This window comes from Oncorhynchus mykiss, chromosome 26 (genome assembly GCF_013265735.2).
Source record: "Oncorhynchus mykiss isolate Arlee chromosome 26, USDA_OmykA_1.1, whole genome shotgun sequence".
Lineage (NCBI taxonomy): Eukaryota > Metazoa > Chordata > Actinopteri > Salmoniformes > Salmonidae > Oncorhynchus > Oncorhynchus mykiss.
Window position 1 is genome coordinate 46,933,258 of NC_048590.1, and position 26,354 is coordinate 46,959,611.

Genomic DNA, 26,354 nt, shown 5'->3' on the forward strand with positions numbered 1-26,354 from the left:
ATCATACTTTTGAGAAATTTCCTCTGGTCTGATGAAAGAAAAATAGAACTGTTTGTCCATAATGACCATTGTTACGTTTGGATAAAAAAGGGGGAGGCTTGCAAGACGAAGAACAACATCCCAACCGTGAAGCACGGGGGTGGCAGCATCATGTTGTGGGGTGCTTTGCTGCAGGAGGGACTGGTGCACTTCACAAAATAGATGGCATCATAAGGTAGGAAAATTATGTGGATATATTGAAGCACCATCTCAAGACATCAGTTATGTCCAAGACCCATTTGTATCCAAGTTAAAACTTGGACACAAACGGGTCTTCCAAATGGACAATGACCCCAAGTATACTTCCAAAGTTGTGGCAAAATGGCTTAAGGACAACAAAGTCAAGGTATTTGAGTGGCCATCACAAAGCCCTAACCTCAACCCTATAGAAAATTTGTGGGCAAGAAAGGAGGCCTACAAACCTGAGTGTATGTAAACTTCTGACCCACTGGGAATGTGATGAAAGAAATAAAAGCAAATCATTCTCCACTATTATTCTGACATTTCACATTCTTAAAATAAAAAAGTGGTGATCCTAACTGACCTAAGACAGAGAATTCTTACTTATTGTGAAAAACTGAGTTTAAATCTATTTGGCTAAGGTGTATGTAAACTTCTGACTTCAACTGTAGATAAAGACAAGTAAAATAAACAGTCAGAAATGAACAGTAAAACATTACTCACAGAATAGTATGGCTGTGTACAGTTTAACAACAAGCACATGGTTAAAGAACAAAAGGGAAAATAAATAAACAAATATGGGTTGTATTTAAAACAGTTTGTTCTTCACTGGTTACCTTTTTCTTGTGGCAACAAGTCACACATCTTGCTGCTGTGATGCACACTGTGGTATTTCACCCAGTAGATATGGGAGTTTATCAAATTTGATTTGTTTTCACATTCTTTGTAGGTCTGTGTAATCTGAGGGAAATAGGTCTCTAATATGGTAATACATTTGGAAGATTAGGAAGTGCAACTCAGCTTCCACCTCATTTTGTGGGCAGTGAGCACATAGCCTGTCTTCTCTTGAGAGCCAGGTCTGCTTACGGCGACCTTTCTCAATAGCAATGCTCACGGGGTCTGTACATAGTCAGTGTCCTTCATTTTGGGTCAGTCAGTGGGTCAGGTATTCTGCCACTGTGAACTCTGTTTAGGGCCAAATAGCATTCCAGTTTGTTTGGTGAATTCTTTCCAATGTGTCATTAACTGACTTGCCTCGTTAAATTAAGGTTGCATAAATAAATAAAAGTAATTATCTTTTTGTTTTCTCATGATTTGGTTGGGTTTAATTGTGTTACTGTCCTGGGGCTCTGTGGGGTGTGTTTGTGTTTGTGAACAGAGCCCCAGGACCAGCTTGCTTTGGAGACTCTTCTCCAGGTTCATCTCTCTGTAGGTGATGGCTTTGTTATGGAAGGTTTGGGAATCGCTTCCTTTTAAGAGGTTATAGAAGTTAATGGCTCTTTTCTGGATTTTGATAATTAGTGGGTATTGGCCTAATTCTGCTCTGCATGCATTATTTGGTGTTTCACGTTGTACACAGAAGATATTTTTGCAGAATTCTGCAGGCAGTCTCAATTTGGTGTTTGTCCCATTTTGTGGATTCTTGGTCCAGACCTCACAACCATAAAGGCCAATGGGTTCTATAACTGATTCAAGTATTTTGGGATCCTAATTGGTATGTCAAATTTGATGTTCCTTTTGATGGTGTAGAAGGCCCTTCTTGCCTCGTCTCTCAGATCGTTCATAGCTTTGTGAAGTTCCCTGTAGCGCTGATGTTTAGGCCGAGGTAGGTATAGTTTGTGTGTGCTCTAGGGCAACTGTGTCTAGATGGAATTTGTATGTGTGGTCCTAGTAACGCCATTATTTTAGTCTTACTGAGACTCCCTGTCAGGGTCTGGCAGAATCTATGCAGATCTAGGTGTTGCTGTAGGCCCTCCTTGTTTGGGGACAGAAGCAACAGACCATCAGCAAACAGTAGACATTTGACTTCAGATTCTAGTAGGGTGAGGCCGGGTGCTGCAGACTGTTGTAATGCCCTAGCCAATTTGTTGATATACATGTTGAGGGTGGGGCTCAAGAGCGTGGGGCTCAAGAGCGTGGGGCTCAAGAGCGTGGGGCCCAAGAGCGTGGGGCCCAAGCTGCATCAGTCTCCCTGTTTTTTGCCAATTTTAACTGCACACTTGTTTGTGTTCATGGATTTTGTAATGTTGTATGTATGTGTTACCCCCAACACGCTTTCCATCAGTTTATATAGCAGACCATATGAAATGAAGTGAAAAGCTTTTGGGAAATCAACAAAGCAGAATACTTTGCTTTTGTTTCCTTGTCAATTAGGGTGAATATGTGGTCTGTCGTACAGTAGTTTGGTAAAAAGCCAACATGATATTTGCTCAGTATATTGTTTTCACTGAGGAAACGTAGGAGCCTGCTGTTAATGATAATGCAGAGGATTTTTAAGGTTGCTGTTGACGCATATCCCACGGTCGTTATTCGGGTAAAATGTGTCTCAATTTTTGTGACTTGAGGTGATTAGTCCTTGGTTCCAAATATTGAGAAGAGTGGAGGATGACGTTAAAGAGTTGAAGAATATCCAATTGGAATTTGTGGTCTGTATATTTGATCATTTAATTTAGGACACCTTCAACACCACAAGCCTTTTTGGGTTGGAGGGTTTGTATTTTGTCCTGTAGTTCATTCAATGTAATTGGAGAATCCAGTGGTTACTGGAAGTCTTTAATAGCTGATTCTAAGATTTAATTGATAATGTTTTTGTTCGCTCTCTCCCTCCTCTTCCTCACTCTCCCTTTCTCTTGTACGCACACACAGTATCTGAGTATTTCTTTCATTCTCCTGTATCCCTCTCACACAAATACAGTCTCACTCTACAGAAATGTAAGGCCCCTGCACATGAAGAGAATCTCCTCGTCATAGCAGGCGTGAGCAGGCTCTGACAGCTCTCTAACAGGATGCATTTCATATGGAAAACGCATCCAACGCTTGTTTTATTCCCTTGCTGCTGGAGAAAACATCCTGTTACATGGCAACGACTCTCCTCCCCCTTACCTCTTTTTATTAGTTCTGAGTGACAGAGAGACAGGAGCCCAGACAGAGGGTCTTTCCTAAGTGCAACAATACAAATATAAATGAGCTTCTGGCTAAAGGCTAACAAACATACATCGGTCCCTGGGTCCAGAGCGACAATGACTTGCCACCAGCCCAAATCAATGGAGCTGGCATGAATCCAGGTGAACTGGAAAGTGAAATAAGGCAGGTGTGTTATCATGAGAAGACTCGTTTTGGATTGGAAAAGTGTGAATGCATTCAGTTGGAGGGAGATGCCAGCGTATTGAATTGGTCTGGGGGGGGGGGCTCAGCCGAGCAGTGCTTATTGAGGTGTCAGCCACCCTGTCAGCCCCTCCACACCTCGTCTGCCCTGTAAGCAAGCGTGTGAAATGGTACACGGCTCGGAAGAGCTCCCTCCCCTCCCCCTATCCCGAAATACATGGATAGACCATCACAGACCCTGAAATACCACGTCTATGGGGACACACCAACACTACATTTCAGAGGAAGAAAAAGGTTCAATGGGCTGTTGGTCCATAGGCAAGTCTGTCTATCTGGAGTCTACAATGTAACACACGGGGGGGGGGGGTGGGGACGGACACATGACTGTCTCATCTTCCAGTCATGACACCACAAACTTACGGACAGGCAAGGACAAATCCGTCGATGGTGGAGGCAGGTGGATGTAAATGTTCACCTCAATCTGTGGGTACATTTTAAACATGCAGGTGTCAGAACTAGCTCCCCTCACACTCGGAGCTTGTCTGTTCAAGTGTGTCGATCAAAAGAAAAAGAAAAAATTGTGTTTACTTTCCCTCTCTCCGGTCTGGCCGTCTGATAATATAGGTGTGTTTGAAGAGATTCCCCTCGGGCCCAGGCAGGCTTAAACATTTTTTTTTTTTGAATACTGAAGTCTCTTTTCAGAGTTCAAAAGCCCCAAGTTGGCTTTGAAAAAGGGGCAAGTTTTGATATGAAAACCCAGCGGTGCCTCACGTGCGAGTGTGTTGACCGCAGGGAGATCAAAGGGGCACAGGGAGGGGGTGGAGGGGTAGATACAGCCGTAACCTCCTAGGTATCCCCATTAGAGAGGGGGTGGAGGGGTAGATACAGCCATAACCTCCTAGGTATCCCCATTAGAGAGGGGATGGAGGGGTAGATACAGCCATAACCTCCTAGGTATCCCCATTAGAGAGGGGGTGGAGGGGTAGATACAGCCATAACCTCCTAGGTATCCCCATTAGAGAGGGGGTGGAGGGGTAGATACAGCCATAACCTCCTAGGTATCCCCATTAGAGAGGGGGTGGAGGGGTAGATACAGTCATAACCTCCTAGGTATCCCCATTAGAGAGGGGGTGGAGGGGTAGATACAGCCGTAACCTCCTAGGTATCCCCATTAGAGGGGGGATGGAGGGGTAGATACAGCCGTAACCTCCTAGGTATCCCCATTAGAGAGGGGATGGAGGGGTAGATACAGCCATAACCTCCTAGGTATCCCCATTAGAGAGGGGGTGGAGGGGTAAATACAATCATAACCTCCTAGGTATCCCCATTAGAGAGGGGGTGGAGGGGTAGATACAGCCGTAACCTCCTAGGTATCCCCATTAGAGATGGGGTGGAGGGGTAGATACAGCCATAACCTCCTAGGTATCCCCATTAGAGAGGGGGTGGAGGGGTAGATACAGCCATAACCTCCTAGGTATCCCCATTAGAGAGGGGGGTCCTCTGTGGAGATGGGAGAACCTTCCAGAAGGACAACCATCTCTGCAGCACTCCACCAATCATGCCTTTATGGTAGTGGCCAGACACAAGCCACTCAATAAAAAGGCATGACAGCCCGCTAGGAGTTTGTCAAAAGGCACCTAAAGGACTCAGACCATGGGAAACAAGATTCTCTGGTCTGATGAAAGCAAGATGGAACTCTTTGGCCTGAATGCCAAGCATCACATCTGGAGGAAACCTGGCACTATCCTTACGGTGAAGCATTGTGGTGGCAGCATTATGCTGTGGGGATGTTTTTCAGCCGCAGGGAGACTTGTCAGAATCGAGGGAAAGATGAACGACGCAAAGTACAGAGATCCTTGATGAAAACCTGCTCCAGAGCGCTCAGGACCTCAGACTGGGGCAAAAGTTCACCTTCCAACTGGACAACAACCCTAAGCACACAGCCAAGACAATGCAGGAGTGGCTTCGGGACAAGTCTCAATGTTCTTGAGTGGCCCAGCCTGAACCTGGACTTGAACATGATTGAACATCTATGGAGAGACCTGAAAAAAGCTGTGCAGCGACGCACCCCATCCAATCTGACAGAGCTTGATAGAATCTGCAGAGAAGAATGGGAGACTCTCTCCAAATACAGGTGTGCCAAGCTTGTAGCGTCATACCCAATAAGACTTGAGGCTGTAATCGCTGCCGAAAATGCTTCAACAAAGCACTGAGTAAAGGGTCTGATAAGTTTGGTCATTTGATATTTCCTTTTGTTTTTTACTAAAGAAACAGTGTCATTATGGGTTATTGTGTGTAAATTGATGAGGGAGAAAACTACTCAATTTTAGAACAAGACTAACTTAACAAAATGTGGAAAAAGTCAAGGGGCCTGAATACTTTCCGAATGCACTGAATGTGGGGTCCTTCCTTAACATCCCTGTTCAACTACCTAATCTGACTACCAAAATAGCTCCAAGCTCAACGTGGTTTAATCACGGTCTACTGGAGCTGTGCTGGGTGAGTAATGCCTTTTTCTGCTTGTCACTTTGAAGATCCTCTTTTGGAAGTTCGGCACGTAGCGTCAGCTGGCATAGTGACGGGAGCTTCAAAGGGACCCTGGGAGACGGTTTGTCGAACACAGCGGATGAGGGGCGGGAAACACTTAAAGAAGAGCATGCGGTGTGTGCGTCATGCGCACGTTGGTCTCCTGCAGACATTAAGGAATAAATCATTAGACTCATCGTGGCCAACAATCTTAATGTGTTAAAAAAAACGGATGGGGTTTGGTAGATTTCCTGGGAGGGAAAAGAGACTTGGTGACTCCGTCGGGTTGGACAGTCTTAGACATACCAGTCAAAAGTTGTTGAAACTCAAAGCCGATCAGGAGTCATTCAAACACAAGGGACACAAAATACAAATAGTGATTCTTGGGAACAGAATGTAGTGTGGTTCCTTGCATTGTCTTGTCATTAACAAAGCCAGGCACCACTGACTTAACTGAATGGTGATGAATAACAGAGCAAGATATCCACCGTCAACAAAGGCAGAGCTTAAAACTGTCCTTAACGCTGAACTGTCACTCCAACTGTGTCGATTAACATGTCAACAGTCGGCACGGAAATCGGGATAATCAACATCCCACCTTCATGTCAACAGTCAAAGTGAGGAGGGGTAAGGGGGAGAAAAAAATGCTTCAGTGTTTCCAATGGCCTTGAGTCAGACACACGTCTTCATTGATGTGCTGCTGCCTCTCATACAGTGGGAATGAAGGCATTACTTAGCTCACTGAACATCGAATGGGAGAGGAAACACACAGAGGAGTCAGGGGAGTTATAGCAAATCATTATGCGCCATCGCAGTCCAAACAGTCTCTGGCTTCTCCTCGGCTGCAGAGAGAGAGGTTATCTTCATCCGCCGACAGTCAATTATAGGTTTCATTACTTTGAAATTGAAAAATTGCCTCACGTGTAGAACTATCACAAATCAAAATGGCTCCCGAATTATGTGGGTTGGTTTAACGATGAGACACACAGGGGTTCAGTCAATTTGGGTTATTTCCATGTAACAATGGAGAGACAAGTGTTCTCAAACCAATGAGAATATTTCAATTGCGCGTCATGACACCATCTTCAAACGCTTATGGACTCATCAGTGTTGCCTGATAATCTTGTGTAGGCTGTTTTCAAGTTGACAAACTGGACAGGCCTATTTGCTATCTGCATCTAAAGCTGTATAAAGTCCATCTTAACCTTTCAGTACAATAACACTGGTAGTGAAGGATCACCAGTGTTTGATAGGCACACTTGTTGTAACCAGCAGTTTGTTTAAACCCAGTGCAGGTTCAGGGTTGCCCCCTAAGTCCCCAGTGCAGGTTCAGGGTTGCCCCCTAAGTCCCCAGTGCAGGTTCAGGGTTGTCCCCTAAGTCCCCAGTGCATGTTCAGGGTTGTCCCCTAAGTCCCCAGTGCAGGTTCAGGGTTGTCCCCTAAGTCCCCAGTGCAGGTTCAGGGTTGCCCCCTAAGTCCCCAGTGCAGGTTCAGGGTTGCCCCCTAAGTCCCCAGTTTGTTTCAGGGTTGTCCCCTAAGTCCCCAGTGCAGGTTCAGGGTTGTCCCCTAAGTCCCCAGTGCAGGTTCAGGGTTGTCCCCTAAGTCCCCAGTGCAGGTTCAGGGTTGCCCCCTAAGTCCCCAGTGCAGGTTCAGGGTTGTCCCCTAAGTCCCCAGTGCAGGTTCAGGGTTGTCCACTAAGTCCCCAGTGCAGGTTCAGGGTTGCCCCCTAAGTCCCCAGTGCAGGTTCAGGGTTGTCCCCTAAGTCCCCAGTGCAGGTTCAGGGTTGTCCCCTAAGTCCCCAGTGCAGGTTCAGCAGACATAATGCTGTCAGTTAGGTTGCTGTGGCAACTTGCCCTTTCACCACATCCATGATTTTAACAGTGACAATAACAGACAGTCCAGCACGTAAATACAGAACAGGTGTTGTTTTAAGATGTCACTTACCACCTACATCCACTGTGGAGCTCTATATTAAATGAATGGGTCACATGCATCTCTCATGACACAACATGCATTGAATTAGCATGAATACATTAGCAGTGTTGAAATGCCCATGTTTTACCTTAGTGTTACAGAGTGGTGATAGCAGACATTCAGCGTTGTTTTTCAGACTACATAACGTGTGCAGATTCAAATTAAGTCTGAGCAGGTGAACCAAAATACAGAGCACGCCTGCACCAACACAGACAAGCAGCACGCCTGCACCAACACAGACAAGCAGCACGCCTACATCAACTGCACCAACGCAGACAGGCAGGCAGGCAGGCACACAGGCAGGCAGACACACAGGCAGGCAGGCACACACAGGCAGGCAGGCAGGCACACACAGGCAGGCAGGCAGGCACACACAGGCAGGCAGGCACACACACAGGCAGGCAGGCACACACACAGGCAGGCAGGCACACACACAGGCAGGCAGGCACACACACAGGCAGGCAGGCACACACACAGGCAGGCAGGCACACACACAGGCAGGCAGGCAGGCAGGCACACACACAGGCAGTGTAATTGTGCCTGGTGTCTGGACAGCAGAGATACAGCGGTAACTCAGTCAGCCACTCCACGGGGCCAGTGGACCCAATCAGTCAGTGGATGGAAAGAAAATGGAGGCTGTCATGTCCATACTGAATAAATCCAGTCCTGAAACTTCCTCCCATCTCTTCCTTCTTCCCTGTCCGTCTGTCTCCATGTCTCTCGCTCCACCGCCGGTCCTACTCTACCGCCGGTCCTACTCTACCGCCGGTCCTACTCTACCGCCGGTCCTACTCTACCGCCGGTCCTACTCTACCGCCGGTCCTACTCTACCGCCGGTCCTACTCTACCGCCGGTCCTACTCCACCGCCGGTCCTGCTCCACCGCCGGTCCTGCTCCACCGCCGGTCCTACTCTACCGCCGGTCCTACTCTACCGCCGGTCCTACTCTACCGCCGGTCCTACTCTACCACCGGTCCTACTCTACCACCGGTCCTACTCTACCACCGGTCCTACTCTACCACCGGTCCTACTCTACCACCGGTCCTACTCTACCACCGGTCCTACTCTACCACCGGTCCTACTCTACCACCGGTCCTACTCTACCACCGGTCCTACTCTACCACCGGTCCTACTCTACCACCGGTCCTACTCTACCACCGGTCCTACTCTACCACCGGTCCTACTCTACCACCGGTCCTACTCTACCACCGGTCCTACTCTACCACCGGTCCTACTCTACCACCGGTCCTACTCCACCACCGGTCCTACTCCACCACCGGTCCTACTCCACCACCGGTCCTACTCTACCACCGGTCCTGCTCCACCGCCGGTCCTGCTCTACCGCCGGTCCTGCTCTACCACCGGTCCTGCTCCACCGCCGGTCCTACTCCACCGCCGGTCCTACTCCACCGCCGGTCCTACTCCACCACCGGTCCTACTCTACCACCGGTCCTACTCTACCGCCGGTCCTACTCTACCGCCGGTCCTACTCTACCGCCGGTCCTACTCTACCGCCGGTCCTACTCTACCGCCGGTCCTACTCTACCGCCGGTCCTACTCTACCGCCGGTCCTACTCTACCACCGGTCCTGCTCTAAATTCATATCTAACACTATCTCTGGTACACTAGCTCGTCGGTGACAGAGGAGAATTGGTGTAATATAAGGTTGATGTGACCCTGAACTGGTTTCCAGGTCGGAGCCATTTGTCATGACGACGACCTCGACATCAATCCAACCAATCAGCGGCAGCATCATTAAAGCTACAATGTAGAACTTTTTCGGGCGATATGACCAAATTCACATAGAAATGTGAGTTATAGATCTTTCATTCCCGTTGAAAGCAAGACTAAGAAGCGGTAGATGTGTTCTGTGTGTGCTATTTCTATGCTTCCCGTTCTGAAGTTTGGTTTTTGCATCTTTTACATTGGGTTTTGTTCACCAGTTTCAAACAGCTGAAAATACAATGTTTGGTTGTGGAAAATATACTTCACAGCGGTTTAGATGGTACAATGATTCTCTACACAATGAATGCTTGTTTATTAACAAACTGAAATTAGACAAACTACTAGAATTTTAGCAACCAGGAAATGGAGTGATTTCTGCATAGAGCATCTTTAAGGAGGAGTGTGGGATTTCTGTGGTGGTTCATATTCTGAATCCTTAGTGGTGCGTTTCACTGGGGGCTGCAGTAGTGATTGGGAGGATTCACCACGGTTTGTTTATTGTGTTGTGTTTGATGACTTGGGGACAGTCTCTGTGGAACTGTGAAATGGGGCTGTGTGAGGCAGCTACGATGTGTTGCTCCCAAATTGAGTGAGTGAGAAGGTAGAGGTAGAGGTAGAGAGAGGGAGGTAAAGAGAGAGAGGGAGGTAGAGGTATATATAGAGAGAGAGGTAGAGGTATAGAGAGAGATATAGAGGGAGAGAGGTAGAGAGAGGGGTATAGGGAGAGAGAGAGGGAGGGAGAGAGAGGGAGAGAGAGAGGGAGGGAGAGAGAGGGAGAGAGAGAGGGGGAGAGAGAGAAAGAGAGGAAAAGCTGATTGATTGAGAGGGAGGGATGTGGACAGCTCAGGGAATAGCTCAGACCCCTCTGAGATGGTAGGTCACTGGTATGAGAGTAGAGGGAGGTGTATGTGTGTGTATAATTGCCTGTCCTAGTTGAACACTAAAGAAGCTTCCAGCAATACAAGTATTACCTCGGTTGGCCACCATTTTGGAAGTGCCACCTCCCAGGGACAGACAAGGGATTCAAAGAAATACAGAAAAAAAATATTCAAGAATCTCACGAGTCAAAGAACCTGCACAAGACCCCCCTAAATACTTACATTTTTTCCAAAATCGATTAAAATCTGCGAGCTCACTAAATGTGTAATAAATATGACAGAAATTACACAGTCGTGTTTTTATACCTTACAGCTTCGACTCCTGTAGGGGGTGGTAACCATCTCTAAGGCAGGGAGGATGTTGAACAACACTGACAAGTGTCTCTGACTAGTGTCTCTGACTGTCCCTTTGTAATCTCATGGTCGAGGAGTGACAGTAACTAAGAGTGATCATTCCATTTTCTGGGACGACCAAGAAGGGGTATAAAAAATAAAAATAAATCGACAAGAGAGGGAAGGTGGACCGGGACAGAGAGATTAGTTCTCCTTTCGGGGTGCCCCTGTTGTTCTGTGGTGGGGTGCGGCTGAGCGGCTCACCTAAAGCAGTCTCAAGGGGATGAGTTCAAAGAGAGTCTGGCGTTGTGGCGGAGAGCAGGGAGGATGTGTGGGAGCAGACTAGGCAGGGCGAGAAGGGATTCTCATTACTGGAGTCTCACACCCCGCCTTATTGCCTCTCCCCTCCCTCTCCTCCTCCTGTCCCCCTCTCACTCTCCCTACCCCCCCCCCCCCCCTCCCTCTCTTGTAGGCTGAATACATGACGCTGCCTAGCCAAGGGATGCTATAATCCACCCCCATCTGTGTGTGTGGCTATGACTTCTATCCACACACACACACACGAAGAAACAGAAATAGAGGGGAGAACAGGGGCGGCAGGCCGCCTAGTGGTTAGAGCGTTGGGCCTGTAACCGAAAGGTTGCTGGATCGAATCCCCAAGCTGACAAGGTAAAACATATGTTGTTCTGCCCCTGAACAAGGCAGTTAACCTACTGTTCCCCTGAACAAGGCAGTTAACCCACTGTTCCCCTGAACAAGGCAGTTAACCCACTGTTCCCCTGAACAAGGCAGTTAACCCACTGTACCCCTGAACAAGGCAGTTAACCCACTGTACCCCTGAACAAGGCAGTTAACCCACTGTACCCCTGAACAAGGCAGTTAACCCACTGTTCCCCTGAACAAGGCAGTTAACCCACTGTACCCCTGAACAAGGCAGTTAACCCACTGTACCCCTGAACAAGGCAGTTAACCCACTGTACCCCTGAACAAGGCAGTTAACCCACTGTTCCCCTGAACAAGGCAGTTAACCCACTGTTCCCCTGAACAAGGCAGTTAACCCACTGTTCCCCTGAACAAGGCAGTTAACCCACTGTTCCCCTGAACAAGGCAGTTATCCCACTGTTCCCCTGAACAAGGCAGTTAACCCACTGTTCCCCTGAGCAAGGCAGTTAACCCACTGTTCCCCTGAGCAAGGCAGTTAACCCACTGTTCCCCTGAACAAGGCAGTTAACCCACTGTACCCCTGAACAAGGCAGTTAACCCACTGTTCCCCTGAACAAGGCAGTTAACCCACTGTTCCCCTGAACAAGGCAGTTAACCCACTGTTCCCCTGAACAAGGCAGTTAACCCACTGTTCCCCTGAACAAGGCAGTTAACCCACTGTTCCCCTGAACAAGGCAGTTAACCCACTGTTCCCCTGAACAAGGCAGTTAACCCACTGTACCCCTGAACAAGGCAGTTAACCCACTGTTCCCCTGAACAAGGCAGTTAACGTACTGTACCGCTGAACAAGGCAGTTAACCTACTGTACCGGCCATCAATGTAAATAAGAATTTGTTCTTAACTGACTTGCCTATTTAAATAAAGGTTCAATTTAAATAAATAAAAAAAATTAAACAGGGGGAATGAGAAAAAAGAAGGATGGTGGAGAGGGATGGGAATGATGAAAACTAGAATGGTGTGATGGATAGAGTGAAAGAATGGTGAGGGGTAGAGAAACAGAATGGTGTGAGGGGTAGCATGAGAGACAGAATGGTGTGAGGGGTAGAATGAGAGAATGGTGTGAGGGGTAGAGTGAGACAGAATGGTGTGAGGGGTAGAGTGAGAGAATGGTGTGAGGGAGTGAAACTAGAGTAGCGCTGGGTGATATACCGTATAATACCATATTTTACGATATACCAGTATTGATGCACAGATTGGTTTAGTTTTTTTTAACTTTGCTTTGTTAAAAGTGATACGCTGTTCTTAATATTAATCCACTAGCGTTCTGTAATGACACTATTAGTTTGTGTTTCTTACATCTGCAAACAGCTAGTTTGTCTTTTCTTAGAAAGTTGGGCCTAAAGTTGGGCATTTATTAATGCTAGCTAGATAATACATGTACTGAGTCAGAACAAACATACTTTTCTATACAGCCTGATAATACCAGTGATGGCATAGACGTAAATCAGCATGTTGTTTGTGCAACAGTATCTTCTAAATAAAAGAGGAATACGTTAGCTACATGAAGCAGCTAAGAGAAAACATTCAATGTAGCTCTCTAGTGAACACTTATCAACACTTTGGTTCCTACCCTGTGACAATAACTCCTCCCTGGCATTTTTCATTTTCATGTCAAACCACACTAGTTAAAGTGCCCACTATTTTTATTTTAACTATAGAATTAGAATAATCATTCCATTTCCATGATTCCAACAGTTCACCCAAGCGTTTAGCTCTAAATTACAAGTCAAATCGCAAATGCAACATTTGGTTAAAATGAATGCCTTGTCTGCCCATATCGTGCAGCCCTACATGGCAGTGTAGAAGTTGTGTCAAATGAGTGCAGGAAACGTATGATAATACTGAAAATGAGTTTGGGTTGAATTGAACAATATAAAACAATCAGAATGGACAAAGACTCATTGAAATCACTTGCCACCCTAGTGTCGCTCACTACTCAAAGCAAATGTACAACTTTTATTATTCAAAAACAAAAGTCAAATACCGTCTTCTTTTTTTTTTTTAAATACAGTGATATATTTTGGCCATATCGCCCAGCCCTAAACTAGAGTGGGAGAGATGAGAGAGGACAGACAGACAGACAGGAGGGGGGTGGGGTATTGAAGCAAATACTTCTCTAGAGGGATCAGGGGAATGACATGCCTTCCTCCCATCAATCACTGATATTACTCCCTGCATTTGTCAGCGTGCCGCGCCCGCTATCGCCATTACATCTCAGAGGTCGCACCCACGACCCCATTTCCAGGCCGTTCTCCACTGTAATGGCTTGCTCCCGCCACATCGCAATTAACCTTTCTATTGCCAACCTGACAGCCAGCTGGAGACTGATCATTGGGCGACGTGGGCAGGATGTGTGTGTGTCTGCATGCAAGCCAAAAATGTGGATGCTACCACGATTACAGATAATAATGATGAGTGAGAACGTTAGACGCACAAATATCATACCCCACAAAAATGCTAACCTCCCCTGTTATTGTAATGGTGAGAGGGTAGCATGTCTTGGGGGTATGATATAAAATGCTAACCTCCCCTGTTATTGTAATGGTGAGAGGGTAGCATGTCTTGGGGGTATGATATAAAATGCTAACCTCCCCTGTTATTGTAATGGTGAGAGGCTAGCATGTCTTGGGGGTATGATATAAAATGCTAACCTCCCCTGTTATTGTAATAGTGAGAGGGTAGCATGTCTTGGGGGTATGATATAAAATGCTAACCTCCCCTGTTATTGTAATGGTGAGAGGGTAGCATGTCTTGGGGGTATGATAAAATGCTAACCTCCCTGTTATTGTAATGGTGAGAGGCTAGCATGTCCTGGGGGTATATTTGTGCGTCCATCTTTCTCACTCATCACTATTCACGATTCATTCAGGATTATCCGTAATCATGGTAGTATCCACATTAATGTAGAAGAGTTTAGAAACATGTTTATTTACAATAAAAAAAATAACAATGCATTATTTACCATTCATTTCTACTGGGCACCAAATAATCTGAAACAACCAAAACCAGCAAATTATCCAACAGATGTGTAGAGTCACAAGCCTGATGTAGTTATTGCATTATATTAATATGCGGCCAAATACAACATTTTCACTACTTTAATACACATAAGTGAATTTGTCCCAATACTTTGACTCCCTATAAATGTGGGGACTGTGTACAAAATGTTGGAAAGTGTCCTTTCTAAACAGTTCACCTGACATGGATGGAAAAACTCTCAAATTAAAGCTGACAGTCTGCACTTGAACTTCATAGCCATTGATTTTAAATCCAAAGTTTTGGAGTATAGAGTCCAAAATGCCTCATCTGTCCGAATAATTACAGCGGGCACTGTATGTGGGACAAGTAGGAGATGTAGCCCAGCTCTATACCTCTGTAAGGACAAGTAGGAGATGTAGCCCAGCTCTATGCCTTTGCAAGGACAAGTAGTAGATATAGCCCAGCTCTAGGCCTCTGTAAAATGGATTTAAATCCCATAACAGTTGACCCGGGTGAATCTCATTGACTCTGTGGTTGTATCGTTTTATAGCAGGACCTGATCCTAGGCCCTTTCCCTCAGAGTGCTGCTGTCTACATAAAACATGCACTGACCACACTGACACAGATTGATGGATGGCTGTACAGAGTCAGACTACACCAGATACCATGAAGCCACACACACACACACACACACACACACACACGCAGACATGCACGCTCTCTTGAGGTTGATTATTTTGATGCGGCAGTGTGACCTGATAGGTCAGGAGATTTCCCATGATGATAGTGCCTGGTCAGTCCATGTGATCGAGTGGAGTAGGGGATAGCTGTGGACACACACACCTTCCGCGGGCTGCAAACAATGTCAAGTCATCTGACGCCATCGTTTATTCAGTGTCCCATCGCATCACAGTGTTAACATTGAAAGGCCTAAAGACAATGACATATCATGCATGTGTCATTGGATCACAGCGGCAATTCTATAGGCTAAAACCATCACGGAATGAATGCTTTCAGGTAGCCTCTTTTCAGCAGTATAGATTAGAAAGCAACCTTTGACAGACACTAGGTAGAAAGAACAGACACTAGGTGGAACAGACACTAGGTAAAACAGACTAGGTAAAACAGACACTAGGTAGAACAGTCTTCACTGTGATAAAACAGACACTAGGTGGAACAGACTCTAGGTAAAACAGACACTAGGTAGAACAGACACTAGGTAGAACAGACACTAGGTAGAACAGACACTAGGTAGAACAGTCTTCACTGTGATAAAACAGACACTAGGTAAAACAGACACTAGGTAAAACAGTCTTCACTGTGATAAAACAGACACTAGGTAAAACAGACACTAGGTAGAACAGACACTGGGTAGAACAGTCTTCACTGTGATAAAACAGACACTAGGTAAAACAGACACTAGGTAAAACAGACACTAGGTAGAACAGTCTTCACTGTGATAAAACAGACACTAGGTAAAACAGACACTAGGTAGAACAGTCTTCACTGTGATAAAACAGACACTAGGTAAAACAGACACTAGGTAGAACAGTCTTCACTGTGATAAAACAGACACTAGGTAAAACAGACACTAGGTAAAACAGACACTAGGTAGAACAGACACTAGGTAGAACAGACACTAGGTAGAACAGACACTAGGTAGAACAGACACTAGGTAGAACAGTCTTCACTGTGATAAAACAGACACTAGGTAAAACAGACACTAGGTAGAACAGACACTAGGTAGAACAGTCTTCACTGTGATAAAACAGACACTAGGTAAAACAGACACTAGGTAGAACAGTCTTCACTGTGATAAAACAGACACTAGGTAAAACAGACACTAGGTAAAACAGACACTAGGTAGAACAGTCTTCACTGTGATAAAACAGACACTAGGTAAAACAGACACTAGGTAAAACAGACACTAGGTAGAACAGTCTTCACTGTGATAAAACAGACACTAGGTAAAACAGACACTAGGTAGAACAGTCTTCACTGTGATAAAACAGACACTAGGTAAAACAGACACTAGGTAGAACAGTCTTCACTGTGATAAAACAGACACTAGGTAAAACAGACTCTAGGTAAAACAGACTCTAGGTAAAACAGACACTAGGTAGAACAGTCTTCACTGTGATAAAACAGACACTAGGTAAAACAGACACTAGGTAAAACAGACACTAGGTAAAACAGACACTAGGTAAAACAGACACTAGGTAGAACAGACACGGTAAAACAGACACTAGGTAGAACAGTCTTCACTGTGATAAAACAGACACTAGGTAAAACAGACACTAGGTAGAACAGACACTAGGTAAAACAGACACTAGGTAAAACAGACACTAGGTAAAACAGACACTAGGTAGAACAGTCTTCAGTGATAAAACAGACACTAGGTAAAACAGACACTAGGTAGAACAGTCTTCACTGTGATAAAACAGACACTAGGTAAAACAGACACTAGGTAAAACAGTCTTCACTGTGATAAAACAGACACTAGGTAAAACAGACACTAGGTAAAACAGACACTGGGTAGAACAGTCTTCACTGTGATAAAACAGACACTAGGTAAAACAGACACTAGGTAAAACAGACACTAGGTAGAACAGTCTTCACTGTGATAAAACAGACACTAGGTAAAACAGACACTAGGTAGAACAGTCTTCACTGTGATAAAACAGACACTAGGTAAAACAGACACTAGGTAGAACAGTCTTCACTGTGATAAAACAGACACTAGGTAAAACAGACACTAGGTAAAACAGACACTAGGTAGAACAGACACTAGGTAGAACAGACACTAGGTAGAACAGACACTAGGTAGAACAGACACTAGGTAGAACAGTCTTCACTGTGATAAAACAGACACTAGGTAAAACAGACACTAGGTAGAACAGACACTAGGTAGAACAGTCTTCACTGTGATAAAACAGACACTAGGTAAAACAGACACTAGGTAGAACAGTCTTCACTGTGATAAAACAGACACTAGGTAAAACAGACACTAGGTAAAACAGACACTAGGTAGAACAGTCTTCACTGTGATAAAACAGACACTAGGTAAAACAGACACTAGGTAAAACAGACACTAGGTAGAACAGTCTTCACTGTGATAAAACAGACACTAGGTAAAACAGACACTAGGTAGAACAGTCTTCACTGTGATAAAACAGACACTAGGTAAAACAGACACTAGGTAGAACAGTCTTCACTGTGATAAAACAGACACTAGGTAAAACAGACTCTAGGTAAAACAGACTCTAGGTAAAACAGACACTAGGTAGAACAGTCTTCACTGTGATAAAACAGACACTAGGTAAAACAGACACTAGGTAAAACAGACACTAGGTAAAACAGACACTAGGTAAAACAGACACTAGGTAGAACAGACACGGTAAAACAGACACTAGGTAGAACAGTCTTCACTGTGATAAAACAGACACTAGGTAAAACAGACACTAGGTAGAACAGACACTAGGTAAAACAGACACTAGGTAAAACAGACACTAGGTAAAACAGACACTAGGTAGAACAGTCTTCACTGTGATAAAACAGACACTAGGTAAAACAGACACTAGGTAGAACAGTCTTCACTGTGATAAAACAGACACTAGGTAAAACAGACACTAGGTAAAACAGACACTAGGTAGAACAGTCTTCACTGTGATAAAACAGACACTAGGTAAAACAGACACTAGGTAGAACAGTCTTCACTGTGATAAAACAGACACTAGGTAAAACAGACACTAGGTAGAACAGACACTAGGTAGAACAGTCTTCACTGTGATAAAACAGACACTAGGTAAAACAGACACTAGGTAAAACAGACACTAGGTAGAACAGTCTTCACTGTGATAAAACAGACACTAGGTAAAACAGACACTAGGTAGAACAGTCTTCACTGTGATAAAACAGACACTAGGTAAAACAGACACTAGGTAGAACAGTCACTAGGTAAAACAGACACTAGGTAAAACAGACACTAGGTAAAACAGACACTAGGTAGAACAGTCTTCACTGTGATAAAACAGACACTAGGTAAAACAGACACTAGGTAAAACAGACACTAGGTAGAACAGACACTAGGTAGAACAGACACTAGGTAGAACAGTCTTCACTGTGATAAAACAGACACTAGGTAAAACAGACACTAGGTAGAACAGTCTTCACTGTGATAAAACAGACACTAGGTAAAACAGACACTAGGTAGAACAGTCTTCACTGTGATAAAACAGACACTAGGTAAAACAGACACTAGGTAGAACAGACACTAGGTAGAACAGTCTTCACTGTGATAAAACAGACACTAGGTAAAACAGACACTAGGTAGAACAGTCTTCACTGTGATAAAACAGACACTAGGTAAAACAGACACTAGGTAGAACAGACACTAGGTAGAACAGACACTAGGTAAAACAGACACTAGGTAAAACAGACACTAGGTAAAACAGACACTAGGTAAAACAGACACTAGGTAAAACAGTCTTCACTGTGATAAAACAGACACTAGGTAAAACAGACACTAGGTAGAACAGTCTTCACTGTGATAAAACAGACACTAGGTAAAACAGACACTAGGTAGAACAGTCTTCACTGTGATAAAACAGACACTAGGTAAAACAGACACTAGGTAAAACAGACACTAGGTAAAACAGACACTAGGTAAAACAGACACTAGGTAAAACAGACACTAGGTAAAACAGACACTAGGTAGAACAGTCTTCACTGTGATAAAACAGACACTAGGTAAAACAGACACTAGGTAGAACAGTCTTCACTGTGATAAAACAGACACTAGGTAAAACAGACACTAGGTAGAACAGTCTTCACTGTGATAAAACAGACACTAGGTAAAACAGACACTAGGTAGAACAGACACTAGGTAGAACAGACACTAGGTAGAACAGACACTAGGTAGAACAGACACTAGGTAGAACAGACACTAGGTAGAACAGACACTAGGTAGAACAGACACTAGGTAGAGCAGACACTAGGTAGAACAGACACTAGGTAGAACAGACACTAGGTAGAACAGACACTAGGTAGAACAGACACTAGGTAGAACAGACACTAGGTAGAACAGACACTAGGTAGAACAGACACTAGGTAGAACAGACACTAGGTAGAACAGACACTAGGTAGAACAGACACTAGGTAGAACAGACACTAGGTAGAACAGTCTTCACTGTGATAAAACAGGAAATGTTCCACATGGAATGATGGGTAATGTAGTACAGTGGTTCAATCTTTTCGGTTACTGTAGCACCAACTGAATTCTGCTCTGCCTAGAGTACCTCCTGAGGATATGCCAGGCACCCCCAGGGGTCATAGTAGCCCCCGTGGATAGGCCAGGCACCCCCAGGGGTCCATGTAGCCCCTGAAGCTAGGCACCCCCAGGGGTCCTAGTAGCCCCTGTGGATAGGCCAGGTACCCCCCAAGCGCCCTAGTACCCCCTGTGGAAAGGACAGGTACCCCCAGGTGTCCTAGTACCCCCTGTGGATAGGCTAGGTACCCCAAGGGGGTCCTAGACACACTGTGGATAGGCCAGGTAACCCCAGGTGTCCTAGTACCCCCTGTGGATAGGCCAGGTAACCCCAGGGGTCCTAGTACCCCCTGTAGATAGGCCAGGTAACCCCAGGGGTCCTAGTACCCCCTGTAGATAGGCCAGGTAACCCCGGGGGTCCTAGTACTCCCTGAGGATTGGACAGGTAGCCCCTGTAGATAGGCCAGGCAGCCCCTGTAGATAGGCCAGGCAGCCCTGGTTGGGAAACACTGCTGTAGTAGAGCCGTTTTTCTACCGTCCAACGGTCGTCCGCTCTCCTCAACGAAGTCGAGCTCATTAGCTCCAAAGGTTATGATAACACATGCAGTCAGAGATCGACCGTGAGAGTGACTTCACACCCACACCTGAGAAGGCTACTCTGGCGGAGTCGAAGATGAAGGCCCTCTCCAGTCGTCCACACCCCCCTCTCCAACATAACAGGGCTGAGGGAGAACATAATTGCATTCCTGCGCTCCTCCGCCTGCAAATTGAATTTCGGGGCAAGACCCAGCTCAAACACCTAATAATCCCTGCTGCTCTGCTCGACTCTCTCACCTAAATGAAACAAGGTCACATTGTACAGCCCTGCAGCTTGCAGAGCCCACAGCGACATCACAACCAGACCCCCCCCTCATGTTTGAGACAGTGCAGCAAAATAAGCACCAATACCACAGTTGGACAACAGAGTTTCACAACAGAGGCCTTTTCTCAGTGCTGTGTTCTTAGGACTGGTAATGTGGTCAGCCTGGATCAATTAGTGCACTTTAATTTACACTGTATGCCAGTCCCTCTTCTTCAATCTCTTCCTCACTCATTACATACATCATTTATTGCTGCCTTTCAACTCCCTCTCTCCCTCCTCAGTCTTACCCAGAGAATGAAATAGAACCCAGTATTATATGTGTCCTGTGTATGGGTCCTACCTGCCACGGTGAGGCGGGCGGTTCGGCTGGCGATGGTTCCCAGGCTGTCGATGGTGGCCACACACTGGTACGTGCCCTCGTCGGGCTTGTTGTGCTTGGAGTGCACCACGCTAGAGATGAGCAGCGAGCCGTCAGGCAGGACACGTCGCCGCCCGTCGTCTGGCGCCAGGCTCAGGAAGGTTCCATCCTTCTTCCACTCCACACGGGCCTGGGGCGCAGTGGGCTCTGAGGCAGGGTCTCCGCTGTGCGCTGAGCAGTTGAGCAGTGCTGGGGCACCTCTCACAGCCAGTGTGTCCCACGGCTCCACTGAGAACCAGAAGGGGCTGAAGGGCCTCGCCGCCGTGCCTGGAGAGGAGAGAGGAAGAGGGGTTGGAGTTAGTATGTTTAATTACAACTATGGCAGTACGTTCTTGTTGACTTGAACAGCCTTTGACAGGAAGCAAAACAGTATCGGCCCTAGAACAATAACTCAGGTATTTTCAGTTAGATTTAGGCTGTGACCTCTGTTCACCTGCTATTCCACTTCAAATCAATCACTAAGTCACATTTCAAAACCATCACCGACTCACACAAAACACAATTACTGACTCATACATTCTATATTCATAACTGAAGCTTAAAACAGACAGTACAAAACAGATCTGAACACAAACTAATCAATGTCAAATTCAGTACAAAATGTCTTCCTGCTAGTTCACGACAACCCACAGCCAAAACCAGCCCACAAGAATTCACTGGCAAGAGGCAAGGCAGAGACAAATCTCATCCCGTTCCCAAGTCCCTCTCCCTGCAAAAGTGCTTTAATGAGAAGGGAAAGGAAGGTGTTGGAAGGCTTTCTTCCAGCCATTTATCCCTGCGTAATGGTAAACCTCACTGACAACAATTGCTCTGCATTTGCCCTCATAAATAATTCACACATTCACCCAGAGTCACACAGTGGTATTGTTTAGATAAATACCCACAATTATCAGTTCTGCAGGGGTGAGAAACAGAATAATTAAAGGATTCTGAAACCAGTTTTAACGCAACGAACAGCATTAAAATAAGTGTCTGCATGTTCAATGTAGTTTAAATGATGCCGTTATGTTCCAAGGAGGTGACATCTCAGGAGAGGAGGAAAGGAGGGAGAGTTACCAGGTCTGTGGTATGATCGCAACATCAGTTCTGCCATTTATCTTCTGGGGGTAATTTCTCTCTCTCAAAGCTCCAGTTGCACCCGTCACGTTCCCATGGAGAAGTTATACATGGTATTCATTAGAGGCAATATGGCCGCTCAGTCCCCTTCACTGCAGCCAGGTAACCCTAAACTAAAACAAATAGATTCTTCTATTGACTTATTGAGTTTATTTTTACAGGGACAGTGCACATTAAATCAACGTTTCAGTAAAAGTGACTGTTTTAGCCAGCCGGATCATTTTCAATAGCAAGTCCCTGGGCAGGTTATTAAAAACTATTACAATAACAGCACAGACTAACAATGTCCAGTGGGGGCCTACCGAGTGGCCCCGGGGTCTGAGGCACTCCAACTTAGTGCTAGCTGCGTCACTACAGACCCTGGTTCGATCCCAGGCTGTGTTGCAGCCGGCCGCGACCCGAAGACCCATGAGGTGGCGCACAATTGGCCCAGCGTCGCCTGGGATAGGGGAGGGTTTGGCCCAGCGTCGCCTGGGTTTGGGCCTGGGTTTGGCCCAGCGTCGCCTGGGTTAGGGGAGGGTTTGGCCCAGCGTCGCCTGGGTTTGGGGAGGGTTTGGCCCAGCGTCGCCTGGGTTTGGGGAGGGTTTGGCCCAGCGTCGCCTGGGTTTGGGGAGGGTTTGGCCCAGCGTCGCCTGGGTTTGGGCCTGGGTTTGGCCCAGCGTCGCCTGGGTTTGGGCCTGGGTTTGGCCCAGCGTCGCACTAGCAACTCCTGTGGCAGGCCGGACACAATGCACGCTGACACGGTCGCCAGGTGTACAGTGTTTCCTCCAAAACATTGGTATGGCTGGCTACTGGGTTAAGCAAGCATTGTGTCAAGAAGCAGTACAACTTGGTAGGTCGTGTTTTGGAGGACGCAAGACTAACTACCAATATCACGAAGTTGGGGAGAAAAAGGGGTAAATAATTTTTAACAATGAGCAGTGAACACATGCAGAGAAACATAGGACAAGCAACACGTAGCATGCAGAGCAACACAGGACAAGCAACACGTAGCACGCAGACAGACAGAGCAACACGTAGCACGCAGACAGACCGAGCAACACGTAGCACGCAGACAGACCGAGCAACACGTGGCACGCAGACAGACCGAGCAACACGTGGCACGCAGACAGACCGAGCAACACGTAGCACGCAGACAGACCGAGCAACACGTAGCACGCAGACAGACCGAGCAACACGTAGCACGCAGACAGACCGAGCAACACGTAGCACGCAGACAGACCGAGCAACACGTAGCACGCAGACAGACCGAGCAACACGTAGCACGCAGACAGACCGAGCAACACGTAGCACGCAGACAGACCGAGCAACACGTAGCACGCAGACAGACCGAGCAACACGTGGCACGCAGACAGACCGAGCAACACGTGGCACGCAGACAGACCGAGCAACACGTAGCACGCAGACAGACCGAGCAACACGTAGCACGCAGACAGACCGAGCAACACGTAGCACGCAGACAGACAAAGCAACACATAGCTCATAGGACAAGCAACACAGAGAGCAATTTCTACACCTCACAAGCTACAGACAACAGATAAGATGAGACTGGCTCCGTCTTTCCCTCTTGCTCTCTTTTCCATTTATTCTAAGTGTTAAGACAGAATCTCTTCGCTTAGAAAGACCATTGGGGAGAAACTATGGAAAGCAAAATAGTAAACTTCCTGAAAGGAGATACACATGTTCCGTCATAACATCTATGGAGACTGTGGTCTTAAAAGCTCCTTACTGTAGCAAGAGGTTGATCACACCACATCAATAGGTCTAATGGACCTGTGTGTCTATAATGGGCAGGCCTGTGACTGTGGCACAACAGCAGGCTGTGTATTTATATGTTGGCTTGTGAGACAGATGGAGAGAGACCTGTGTGGAGCTACTGCATTGGGACTTGTCCTCTCCAGCAGGCCTCGAGCACCATCACACGCTTAATCATCTCCGTCTTCAGCTGCTGTTGGAACAGTTGGGGAAGCTGGGCTCTGGGGGTCCAAATCACACCGTTTGAGACAAAATGACCGCCTTTAGCAGCTTTGAAGCAGGAGCAGTGGAAGAGAGAGGGCTCTGCCGAGGCGTATTCTAAGGGCGATGGTGTCAAATTGGCTGACCATATGCTTTAAAGAGCAGACACACAACATCCCTAGTCAGCAGAGCAAAGCGACTGGAGTGGGGCTGGACCACAAGCTGCCTCTTCCTTTGACACACTCAATCCATCAGTAAATAGCCCACCCAATTTACCTACCTCATCCCCATACTGTTTTTATTTCTTTACTTTTCTGCTCTTTTGCACACCAATATCTCTACCTGTACATGACCATCTGATCATTTATCACTCCAGTGTTAATCTGCAGAATTGTAATTATTCACCTTCCTCCTCATGCCTTTTGCACACAATGTATATAGACTCTCTTTTTTCTTTTTTCTACTGTGTTATTGACTTGTTAATTGTTTACTCCATGTGTAACTCTGTGTTGTCTGTTCACACTGCTATGCTTTATCTTGGCCAGGTCGCAGTTGTAAATGAGAACTTGTTCTCAACTAGCCTACCTGGTTAAATAAAGGTGAAATAAAAAATTAATTAAAAATCCAGGGTCATTCATCTCGTGGCCAACGCTCTGCTGATGCAGAGGCTGGAGCAATACAGCAGCCATCACTGCTCTGTGGCTAGCTCGCTACACAACAGCGCCCTGCTCTGTGGCTAGCTCGCTACACAACAGCGCCCTGCTCTGTGGCTAGCTCGCTACACAACAGCGTCCTGCTCTGTGGCTAGCTCGCTACACAACAGCGCCCTGCTCTGTGGCTAGCTCGCTACACAACAGCGCCCTGCTCTGTGGCTAGCTCGCTACACAACAGCGCCCTGCTCTGTGGCTAGCTCGCTACACAATATCAAATCAAATGTATTTATATAGCCCTTCTTACATCAGCTGATATCTCAAGGTGCTGTACAGAAACCGGATGCGCCCTGCTCTGTGGCTAGCCTGGCAGCGGTGGATGGAGAGCGGTGGATGGACGTGGAGGCCTATCAGTGGATCACGTGGCTGGCTTGAAGTGAGGTAAGTCCAGGTGATGAAAAGTCTTCGTAGTAGCATCTGCACAGAGTTTATATTTGCAGGCCAGCTTATCACAGAGTGTGAAGACACTGAGCGCTTCACTATAAACTAAATACATAAACCAGGTTTGGAAACATCAGAGGAATTCCATCAGCCCCCCCATTATAAACACACACCCCCCAGTATAAACATCATGAATCTTCTTGTATCTCCTGTTGGTTTACAATGTGTGTATGTTCAGTGCTATTACCACAGTGCTCAGGGTGAACAACATTTTACAACTGTCTACAGTACACCCTTACTGAGACCCATAGGGATTACAACACCGCACAAAGCCATGAGACGGGAATAGACTTGAGCCGTAAGCATTTTTTCAACCAACTTTAAAAATCCTATTTACAGTGCAGCCAGAATTTCAGTGTTTTTTGGTTATCATTAAAGGTTAATGAGCAAATGTTTGAGAAACAACATTACAAATCCAAACACAGCAGATAAAAGATGAAACCAGGCCAATTCTATCTCCCAATGAATAGCAGAGTTGACAACAGCAGTTTCACATTTTGAAAGTGCAACAAATATGGAGGGGATTAATGTTTTAGAGATATTTGTCCAACAAAACCCAGGAGGCCGTGCAGTCTACAGCCAGAGGACACAGTGGTTAAGAAGCAGGTGGATGTAGGAGAGGGGAGGACGACCCTGTGGGGTTAAGGAGAGAAAGAAGAAGAGACTCGAGGACAAGATAATCTCAGCCAGGGAGAGAGTGGTTAAGAAGCAGGTGGATGTAGGAGAGGAGAGGACGACCCTGTGGGGTTAAGGAGAGAAAGAAGAAGAGACTCGAGGACAAGATCATCTCAGCCAGGGAGAGAGTGGTTAAGAAGCAGGTGGATGTAGGAGAGGAGAGGACGACCCCGTGGGGTTAAGGAGAGAAAGAAGAAGAGACTCGAGGACAAGATCATCTCAGCCAGGGAGAGAGTCCTACCAACAACGAGGCCAACAAACTACATTTGAAACTACACAAAAAAGGCACCTCTACCATCAAAACTTCTACAAGAGAAAAGTCTCAATCTTTGACAACCGGAGGCAAACTTAACTTTGGCTTTCATAACTGCATCCCAAAGGAATACCTGGAAAAAGAGAAGAGAGTTGCACACACTACTGAACTTGTCGTTGCCAAAAAGATGCAACACT

At 46.3% G+C, this 26,354-nt stretch overlaps 1 protein-coding gene across 15 annotated transcripts in view; it reads right to left on the reverse strand.

Moving 5' to 3' along the window:
* LOC110506963 (neogenin) overlaps positions 1 to 26,354 on the reverse strand; it is a 211,340-nt gene that overhangs the window by 124,735 nt on the left and 60,251 nt on the right. For all 15 annotated transcript variants that reach the window (XM_036963175.1, XM_036963173.1, XM_036963184.1 and 12 more), the window contains exon 2: positions 20,929 to 21,273. In XM_036963175.1, coding sequence (XP_036819070.1) covers positions 20,929 to 21,273 — 345 coding nt within the window. The remainder of the gene's footprint in view (positions 1 to 20,928; positions 21,274 to 26,354) is intronic.